Consider the following 11423-nt stretch of genomic DNA (forward strand, 5'->3'; position numbering starts at 1 on the left):
AACGCAAGAAAAAATGGAGACACATTTAGGCCATTTTTCTATGCACAATTCATTCTGCCATATGTGACTTACTTCCTCAAGTGATTTAATGCTAAGAACTTCCATGAAGTCAATTTTTCAATTATGTAATATTGTTTGCATATCTGTTGAAAGATGATCTGTACATGTGATGGAGTTGTGACATGACCCTCTTCATATTATCTCTTACATAAGGATATTACATTTTGATTTGCTGGCTAAATCAATGAAGTTGTATTCTTGGGATAACACTACCTGTAACACTGCATGGGCTGCAAAATCATCCAGTAAAACCAAAGTCTTATGAGAAATAGTTATTTTTTGCAGTACACTTTAAAAGGTTGTGGATAAACAGTCCCTTTGTTACTTGAGCTTTCTTATTTGGTCACATTAAAACCTGGACAACTCTTCTCTTTTTAAGGAACAGGAAAGTGATTCTGAGATTTTCTTACATCTTTATTTCATCAATAATGAACACTTGCTCAGGTATACAGCCACCTTATTATTTCAAGCAGATTTTGCTTAAAATTAGTCGTTTCATTTTTATCAACACTAGCAGCCTGGCAAATCATTTTAAATATTAATAAATGCATACCATTACACTTTTAAGCCTAAGATTGGGAGTTTGTAGTTGAAATTTTGCCTGTTGCTTCTTTAGATTCAAGTAACTGATTCCTTCTACCGAATTGCTTATGACTCTCAGGGATAATGTACCGATTCTGATCCATATAAAGTACTTAGTAGTCTTTCCATATTATCCATTACTTCACCTGAATCATGTAAATTTATTCATCAGTGGTTATCAATGAGTCTTCCTCTTCATCCATTGACCACTACTGTTCTTAGTCTTGCCACTCTAGGACCATTTTTTATCCATCAATTATGGGTTTAGACCTTATACAATGTTTAATATCATACAAACAAAACTTTTAAAGCAAATTCATGTAACAAAATATAAAGATGGCTTCTTCACAAAAACTGAAGGAAAATAAGTGTAATAAATATATCCATGGGTGCCATGGCTAGCAAGTCAGGAACTCAATTGGCTCCCTCTCCAACCTCCCTCCCGTTCAACTGTAATTTCCTAATAATAATAATAATAATAATAATAATAAAATGTAAAGGTAAAAAGTTGAAAGTGAACATAGATAAGAATAAGGTGATGAGGGTATCAAACTATTTAGATAAAGAAAAATTGGATATCACATTGGAGGGAGGGAGTATGGAAGAAGTGAATGTTTTTCAATATTTGGGAGTTGACTTGTCAGCGAATGGGTTTATGAAGAACGAGGTTAACCATAGAATTGAAGAAGAAAAAAAAAGGTGAGTGGTATGTTGAGGTATCTGTGGAGACAAAAAATGTTATCCATGGAGGAAGAGAAGGGAATATACAAGAGTATAATGGTACAAATGAAAGTACTTTCTTTTTGAGGATTTTCTTTCTTTTTGGGTCACCCTGCCTCGGTGGGAGACGGCTGACTTGTTGAAAAAAAAAAAATGGTACAAACACTCTTATGTGTGTGTGAAGCATAGGTTGTAAATGCTGCAGCGAGGAGGCAGCTGGAGGCAGTGGAGATGTCCAGTCTAAAGGCAATGCATGGTATAAATATTATGCAGAGAATTTGAAATGTGGAAATCAGGAAGAGGTGAGGAGTTACTAAAAGTATTAGTCAGAGGGCTGAAGAGGGGCTGTTGAGGTGGTTTCATCATTTAGAGAGAATGGAACAAAGTGGAATGACTTGGAGAGAGTATAAATCTGTAGGGAAAGAAGGGAGAGGGAAAAGGAGGTTTTGTGGATGAGGGGCTTGGACTTCCAGCAAGTGTGCATGAGCATGTTAGATAGGAGTGAATAGAGACGAATGGTTTTTGAGACCTGATGAGCTGTTAGTGTGTGAGCAGGGTACTATTTTGTGAAGGGATTCAGGGAAACTGGTTAGCCGGACTAAAGTTCTGGAAATGGAAAGTACAATGCCTGCACTTTAAAGGAGGGGTTTGGAATATTGGTAGTTTGGAGGGACGTCTAAACTGTTGAATCTGAGCACCTCTGAAAAGACAGTGATTATGTATGAGTGATGGTGGAAGTGTTGAATGAAAGTTTTTTCTTTCCTTTCATTTTTTCTTTCTCTTTGGGTCACCCTGCCTCGGTGGGAAACAGCCAAAGTGTTGGGGGGGGGGGGGGAGATGAATAGGAAATTTTGAAAGAGATCTTCAGTGGGGTATGCCTGTACACACTTGTTAACACAGTTACTAAAAGACAGCGAATAACTTGCCAGACTGGGGTGTACAAGCTTCGAAAAGTTGTACATGAATGGTATACAATACTGACAATATGAAAATTAGACACCTGGAACATCTGGGTATCTTTACTGCAGACATTTCCCCATCCAGTTTCTTTATCAATACAAATTCAAGGCCATGACTGGAAGACAGACGAACTATATACAAAAGATGAGGTAATCAGTCCCTTGAAGGTGGTGCTCTTCACACAACCTCCAAGGCTGAAGGACTGATTACCTCATCTTTTGTATATAGTTCTTTCTTCCAGTCATGTCCTTGAATTTGTAGTAATAAAGCCACTGGATGCAAAACATCTACAATAAAGATACCCAGAGGCTGCATGTGTTTCTAATTTTTATCAAGTTTTGCAAAGTCTCGTTTCATCCTTAAATGTTCAAGGAATATGAAGACAAATTTAAAACTTAACTCTGGTTTGAATACAGTTTTTAAAGTTGTTTGTAAACACACACAATAAGTTTGTGACTTATCATCTTTACCCCTAGAGAACTCCCATAATAACTAATTCATTACAATAATGGTATACACCTGGGTATCTTTATTTCAAGGTGCTTCACCAACCAGTGACTATCAATAGATATACAAAGACATATAAACATTAACTATCTTTACATATCTTCTCTGTAATGAATTGATAAAGCCACTGATTAGAAAATAAATGTTCAAATAAAGATACCCAGGTGTTGCACACGTATTTCCTCATCTTGTAGGCCTTCTTCTTTCAACAAACTGGTTGTATCCCACCTAGGCAGAGTGGTCCAAAAAGAAAATGTACAGCAGTACTAAAAATGCCAGTCTAGAGCCATGATGTTGCATTAGAGAGGATTATAACCAAACATGAGTTTTGGAAGTGCCACATGAACTGTGGTGACCCCACACTTCTGGCAAGATAGCCATTCAATAAGTGATAATGAATGTTTTCCTTCACTGGGTCACCCCACCTTGATGGTAAAAAGGACAATGTAGTAACAATGAAACAGCTGTGTTTATTACATTCTAATACCAAATGCATATACAACAGGTCCCACTTATAAGGATCAGTAACACTTAACACAGCCATTTGTAATCTTACTTTATCCAAGATGTTTATTGTGATCCAAAAAAAAAAAAAAAAAAATCATGTTCATTTGGGTACCTTATCTACACCAGTCATTAGTGTTTATGTACATATAAAATTTCTAGAGTACTGTTTAAACTTATGTAGAGCAGAGGTGCTGTCACCAGTATAATGATATCCCAATACATCCCCCCCTAAATTATGGCTGGCTTCCATATGTGCAACTTGAGTATATCTTTACTTCTCATATCTTATGCGTGTCCTTTTTAGATGATCCTAACTAAACAAAATGTCAACAATATAATACAGCACTGGGGCCTGAAACACATCCACCTTTTCTCCAGTTAGATATATACAAGTTTCATATCTGCAATTTACACAGATTTTTTTTTTTTTGATGAAAAATAACAAATGAATGTGTATATATTTTTAACAGATTCATGTTAGGATAAACCACCACCTTCAGATTCATCAGAAAATGCCACAATTAACTGTATTTCCATTTATATCACACAGTGAAAAGATCACACGCAACCATTAACAATACATCTGCAGTTTATATCTTTGGGGATACCTGAAAAGTCTTGACTATACCTTTCCACCCCGTAGTCAAAGTCGAAGTCATGTCTTTTCCTTGCACCACTGTGATCCAATATAGGAGTGGTGATGAGACTTTTCGGAGGTGTATTGCTTATGACTTGCGTACTGCTCTGTTGATGCTGCTGTTGGTGATGAACTTGTGATTGTGTTGTTTGTTGAGTCTGAAGAGTCTGTTGGGTCACAAAAGAAAACTGTACAATTCACAGCTGTAATAAAGAAAAGTTCATGAGATATGAAAATACTACTGTACTAGAAATTGAAAAATCAAAATTTTTTATGGTTACCCTCATCAGAGGACAGTTCCCAGGAGATATAAACAATGATAATCTTCCAAGGTATAATATACATTGCATGTTGAGTACCTAAACACAGTCCAAAGTATAAAATACAGAACATGTTGCATACCCAAACCACAAACCACCCTAGTATCATTCACCCATATTAAATACCGTTACACAAATAACCTGCATATAGAAGAGAGGAGCTTACAACGACGTTTCGGTCCGACTTGGACCATTTACAAAGTCTCACTGTGACTTTGTAAATGGTCCAAGTCGGACCAAAACGTCATCGTAAGCTCCTCTCTTTTATGTGCGGGTTATTTGTGTATCGTTCCAGTCACGGTATTGTGCCTTTTTTGTTATTACATACCCTTTCTACTAACTTTCATACCAATCCCCAACTATCCCACAGAAATCTACACCTTCAAGCCCATAATACTCAAAATATCCAAGTGCTGCCATGCTCAAGATTCATTACATCCCAAAGTCTCAAAGGTGTCACAAACTCCCCAGTCCTTCAATACAATGACAAGTGCTGGCCTGGTAGGAACAGACATCAAAGGAATGTACAAAAACACAAAGTTACAAACCAACCTCAAGAATTTAATGAAAGAGTAATGGAAGAAATCACAGACATCACAATTACAGAAACCATTTTTTTTACTGAAGGATACTGCACAGAGAGAGAAGGAAACAACAAAGGAAAGAGAGAAGCACTCCTTATCAAAATCAGTCAGACCGAGAGAAATGTAAATTCCAGATTATGCCGATTTCTCAGATTATATAGCTGAATCAAGTACCACAGAGGTTGGTCTGTGTTTGCTGTTCATAACCAGCCACCATATAACAGAAGACCCAGACAATGTCAGATACAGCATACAGCTTAGAATAAGCTAGTTATAGGGAATTTCAGCCATGGAAGTACAAATTGGAAGAGCTGAACCACGCAGGTGCTTCAGAAAGAGCAGAAAGCTGCTTGAATATAATGGAGAACTTCCTGAGGCAGCATGCTAAAATCCATCAAGACCAGAGGTAAAATTGCTAACTGATGAGGATGAACCCCCCAATTTTCACTTCCAGCGAGACAAATAAGAGAGAATGCTGAATATGAAGTGACCTTGGGAGAAAGCAATCACTACATGTTGACATTCAGATACAAGGTTGAAGTAAACAAAGGAGAATTAATGTGATGAACATGATAGATAAATATGAAGGAATAAAATCTCTTTCAACAATTAAAGTAGGATGGTGAATGCAGAGGCCAATCCATCCTTGAATATATTTTTTTTTAAACTAGAAGTGCAAAATGGAGAAAGAAAACTTTGCACCCACCTGCAGCATGATATATTTGAGACTGAGAACTTATGGTTCGACCAACCATGTAAGAAAGCTAAAGCCCCTAAGATACAAGTACAGAAAAAGTGCAGAATAAATTCAAAGCCCAAAAACAAGCTAGAAGAGACAGATATTAATATCCTTGGGCGATGAAGGGGAAAAAAGAATTTGATATGGGCATAGCAGTCAAGGCAAAGAAAGAACCAAAGCTACTTCACAGCCAGATCAGAAAACAATTACAATAAGGCATCAAATGATAGAGAAACAATTACAGGAAATAACAAGGAAGCATGCAATGAGCTCAACCTCAGATTCCACATTTGTGTATAAATAAGCGAGAGCTAATATCAGAGAGGACAAACCAAGCAGAACTATCAAGCATATAGATTAATGAAGTGATAAGACTTGATAAAACATGACATCGAAATCATCAGGACCCAGTCCCATAGCATCACAAATATTAAGATCTGAAATAATGAGGAAGCCATTCTTACACATCTTTAATTTATAAACGACCAGTGAAGTGCCCGACAAATAGAAGGCAAAAGGTAGAGAGATAAGAAGCCCTGGAATGTAAGACCTGTGACCCTAATGAATTAAATGTGCAAACTGTCGTAAAGATAAGAGAAACTTGTATAACATCTACAAAGCACGAAATTCCTCGCAGAGCTCTAATATGGATTCAGACATGGAGGCTCATGCCTTACAAACCATACTGTGACACATTAGACTAAGGTCACACACTTTGATTACATATTCCTATACTGCATTGTGATATAGTACCATTTAGGTTGCTTAGCAAATGGGAAAACAAGCAAAGGTAACAGTTAAGGTGTAACATGGAGAAGGGAATATTTTAATATAAAACAGTTGATAAAAAGAAAAAATTATCTGGGGGTATATTTGGTATACCCATAACAATTAGTTAGGCCTTATTGTTCCTAGTTTGCATTAATAACCTGACAAACGGGAATTAATTCCTACATACCCGTGATGATGCCAAAATAAGTGAGAAACTAAAGAGGATAAAAGGCAGAAGACCAAGACAGACCAAGAAAGGCAAAATAAATATTTACTGAAGTTTAACCAAAATAAAAGCAATGTTATGAAGCTAGAAAAAGAGGAGGGCGACTGAAGACAAAATACCGCCTGATATGAGATGGGGAAAATCTCATGGAGTCAAATGAAGTCCTAGGAAAATCTATTTCCCCAAACCTATCCCCCTGAAGCACACAAACAGAATAACATCAGCAGCAAAGGCTAAGCTCGCAAACAGAAGAGTGGCATTCAGAAACTTTGAGAAGGTACATACAAAATACACTTTACCTCATACTTGCAACCCATTCTTGAGTTTGCAGCACCTGTATGGAACCCTCACCTAGTATAAAACAAAGTGAAACTCGAAAAGTCCAAAGGAGTGCATCTAGACTGGTGCCTGAGTTGAGGAGAATGAGCTATGAAGATTGCGAGAGCTAGACCTCTTGTCTCTGGAAGAACAAAGAACAAGAGGGGATTTGATCACGACACAAAATACTTGGGGGGAGGGGGGGGTGCATAGACAGGGTAGAAAAAAGATAGGTTCTTTACTAGGAAAGAATCAATACAAAGAAAGCATGTTTGGAAATTATAACACCCAAATGAGCCACAGGAATATCCAAAAACATTTGAACATAGTAGGAAAGTGGAATGAACTAGAAGACAATGACACAGGGAAGGACAAATTCATACAGATTTAAAAGTAGGTACAGCTATTTCATGTCAGTTGATTAAAAGTTAAGAGGAGAAACCAAGAGCTATGAACGTCAACCCCTCTCCTGCAAACTCAAATTGGATAATTATTACTTTAGACACTTGGCAGCAGCACAAAGAACCAGCACCAGCAAATCCTCAACATTACCTCATTTGCTTCGGAGAATAAGTGCTAGAGGGCTCAGCTTGAGTGGCAATAACCCAAACATTCATTCATTTCTTCCTAGCAAACTGCTTCTGCTCAGCCTTGCTCACTCTGATTTCTCAGTTCACAAATTCATCTCACATTTACTCTCATTTCCTTCACTTCTCTTCATCCACTTGTAGTAAAGTTGAAATGGAAATACAACATAAATAATAAATACTATCAGTAGTCCCCTATTAATTAAGCAGTCTCTTATTAATCTTGTCAAATTATTCTTTCTTCCCTTTTGCTGTTACACAGAGGGTTACATACACTGACAAAGTTGTTTTGCCTTAAATTTCTACTAGTAAGATTTATAATACTTAGCGTTGTACAGTATATTATCACTTTTGTAGCCTAAGTTTTTATCAATAATGTCAAATCACCTACATGCATTCTCCTCTGTTCCTTCTCCATACCAAGAAATCTTCCTTAAATGTGCTTCATTTATAACAAGTTTCTTTTAATGTATCTGTGCTAACTATCTGGTTTCTCCTCATTTATCATCTCTCTAAATTAGTCTTCTTTATAGTATTCCATCTATTTGTAAATAAAGCTATTTCTTTGCTTGTTTTCACTTGATTTATGTGTATTTCTAAGTGTCCTAGTAAACTATTTGATGGAAAAGTTGTCTTATCAGTCTATAGATAAAACTGCTCTTTTTTTTTTTTTATCTTCCTTTCATTTCTTTGGTACAGCAAATTCTATTTAATCCTAAATTTTTTTTTCTCACTCAATAGATCTTGTATAATTGACATATACTTGGAATTTCAACTTTCCTCTTAGCTTCTGACTGACATGAAATAACTGTTTCATCTATTATCTGAACCTCACTCTGTCACTGCACAGTTTATTCAACTTCTTTACCACGCTTATGTTTAAGAAGATATATCGACTGAAGTGCATCTCTACATCAAAAACAAAAGACAAAATCATCATACCCAAAAGGTGTGTCCAGCTCTATTTCACAAACTGGGCATTTACTTGAAAGTTGAGGGGCAGATTTACAGTGCGAAAATTTTTTTTGTAAATGTTTTGCCTTACATAATAGATACTACAAAAGTACATGCATTAACTAAATGTTGGTCAGAAAGATGTATTAAATGGTTTTTCTGGTGAAAAATAAATATTTTATTAAGCAGCAAAAGTGTACAGACCCTGTGAGTAATGGCATACATTAGTAAAGTTACAAAGTAAAATGAAAATAATAATTTATTATATACCATACTGAATACTGAATCAGACTATACAGTATTTTACTTATAATATTTCCCCAACATTGGCTTTTTGTAGTAGAACAACCAAAGTATTCGTAACTTCCCACACTGTATCTTTAATTAAGCATGTTAATTTTGGAAAATTTCATCTGTATAATTCCAAGAACTTACTACAGGATTGGCAGTTAAGGAGCCAGTCTGTGTTCGGATAACAACTGGAGAGGTAGTGAGTGATGATCGATTGGTAACCACTGTGTGGTGCTGCTGCTGATCCATGGTTCTTAGGGGAGATTTTAACTGGGCACTGCTTACAGGTAACACTACTTGATTTCCTCCTGCAATTAAAAAACAAATACTCATTAGTATAAAGAATGATATTTTATAACTTACTGAAATGGTAATTTCAGTAGCTACTGTTGCATAGAAGGATGAAAGCATGAATGTACTCAAATGTTATAGTTATGAACAGTTCATAAGTGTAAACTAATTTCAAGACTGCTGTGGTAGCTGTAGTGGGTGACTAAAGCTTATTGAGGAATTTAGCCAGAAACTTCTTAAAGACAGATACAAGTCTGCTGGAAATTCTCCCTATCTCTGAAGGCAGGGTGTTAGTCAACATTACTTTAAACTTATCAAGTTATCTCATAGTGTACTTATTGTGGCTCTGCTTTTCACAGAGTATTCTGCCCCATATTCTGAGCCTCTTGTTTTCGTGGGGAGTGAATGAGGTGCAAATTTGGGACTAATTCCCCCAGAATTTTCCAGGTTGCCTACACTGCAAGGGATACAGGTAGAGGGACTTCAGGCATTCCCAATAATTTATTTTCTTGAATGAATAAATATGAGCAGTGAAGGTTCTCTGGATACTATCCAGATATGTTTTTTTGCCTGCCTTAAGAGAGGCAACATTCCAGTCTAGAGAGAACAATTTAAAGAGCATCATCATTGCCTTGGCATCTTTTGTTTTGAAGGTTTCAGTTTGGCTTGAGAGGTTGTATGTATAGTGACAAACAACTCAGATACACCAAAGATAGAATAAACAAAATTGTATATGCATATCTAGACTGATGAAATATCAGACATAAGTGCAACATCTGCATGTCTTTATTGTAGACTGTTTGCCAACCAGTGACTATCAATACAAATTCAAGGACATAATTGGAAGGCAGTAGAACTATATACAAGAGATGAGGTAATCAGTCCCTCAGTCTCGGAGTTGGTGAATAGCACCGTATGTAGTTGTGAAGAGTCTGAAGAACAGACAAGAAGGCTGACGCTTGTGTACTGGCGTCAGGTGGTAAGGTACATGTAGCACAGACAATGTCACTGGTAGGCTGGATTTCGCAGTGACAAAGTCTTCACCTGCTACACAAACCTTACCACCCGACGACTGTACATAAGCGCCAGCCTTCCAATTTTGTCCTGAATTTGTATTGATAAAGTCACTAGCTGATAAAATGTCTACAATAAAGATATGCAGATGTTGACCTTGTGTCTAATATTCATCTTGTTGGTACAATATACCATTTATACCATTCATGTACAAAATATCTAAACTACTGAAGAGAGACACATTTGCAAAAAGCTTTTATTTAGACAATGCTTCCATATGCATGCATGCACCAATGGATGTATGCACAATATATATGCAAAGCAACCACAGGGGAGTTGAAATAAAATACTTAAATAATTTGTTGAACGAACACAGGACAATAATATTACCAAGCAAAATTGAAATGACACTTATTTTTGCCTTCCTCAGGCAGTGTATAATGGGAATGAAAAAAAAAAAATACCGAAGTGGAAACATGGCAAGGGCATAACAGTAATGGGCTTATTTGAAGGGAATAGTCTGATGTGTGTTACTGGCTAGAGGAGAATGACTAACGAGTAACAAACAGTAACAGCTCTTGCAACAGTGATGAACAACTAGCAAGTGAAAACTGGTTACAGGCATCAGATTGAAAGTTTTTCTGTCTTGGCAGCTAACTTAAGGATGATACAACACCTTCAGATGCACTGGAGGAGTGCAGTGTCTTAAACTGTACAACGTACAGTATACCATGAGTTATTTGTACATTGTCATTGGTACTGGAAACCAGTGTTATGGTATATTTAGCACGTAACTGTCAATATGCTAAAGAAAACAATGTATGACGTTTCCCTAAGGACACTGCATCACCTTAAGGAATTGTAACAAGCTGCACACTTTTACTTATGATTAAATACACTGCAATATGCACACAACTTTTATCCAAAACTGATGCATTTACTACACAAGATCCAAAACTCCACATTTTCACAGGCATCACCTTCAGCTAATATACCAGGTTGGGACAGCTATGTAAGACCAAGGACAAAACAGCAACAGCCTGGATGGCAAGACTTACCCTCAAAATCAGTCACAAATACCGATACAGTACTTCTTTTTTTTTCATTACTGAATTACAAACTTAAATCATTACTTAATTACCACATATTTCTTTGCTTTATCTCCCAGTAAGATTAACTGAACATTAATGCACTGTACTTACGTATATTTGGGGCACTGAGCTGGCCCTGCTTGGCAGGAATGGCAATGATCTGACCACTGGGAAGCTTGCTTGTCTGCAATACAGTCTGCCCCTGACAAACAAAATAAAAGAAAAAAGTATGTTACATTAGCTACAACTTGTACTTCAAATCAT

General features: G+C 36.6%; 1 protein-coding gene across 3 annotated transcripts in view; it reads right to left on the reverse strand.

The window, feature by feature from the left end:
* Dp (transcription factor Dp) overlaps positions 1 to 11423 on the reverse strand; it is a 133750-nt gene that overhangs the window by 64959 nt on the left and 57368 nt on the right. For all 3 annotated transcript variants that reach the window (XM_070088391.1, XM_070088390.1, XM_070088392.1), the window contains exons 3-5: positions 11271 to 11361; positions 8908 to 9071; positions 3965 to 4140 (exon numbers count right to left, since the gene is read on the reverse strand). In XM_070088391.1, coding sequence (XP_069944492.1) covers positions 3965 to 4140; positions 8908 to 9071; positions 11271 to 11361 — 431 coding nt within the window. The remainder of the gene's footprint in view (positions 1 to 3964; positions 4141 to 8907; positions 9072 to 11270; positions 11362 to 11423) is intronic.

The sequence above is a fragment of the Cherax quadricarinatus genome, chromosome 24 (genome assembly GCF_038502225.1).
Source record: "Cherax quadricarinatus isolate ZL_2023a chromosome 24, ASM3850222v1, whole genome shotgun sequence".
NCBI classification, from domain to species: Eukaryota; Metazoa; Arthropoda; class Malacostraca; order Decapoda; family Parastacidae; genus Cherax; species Cherax quadricarinatus.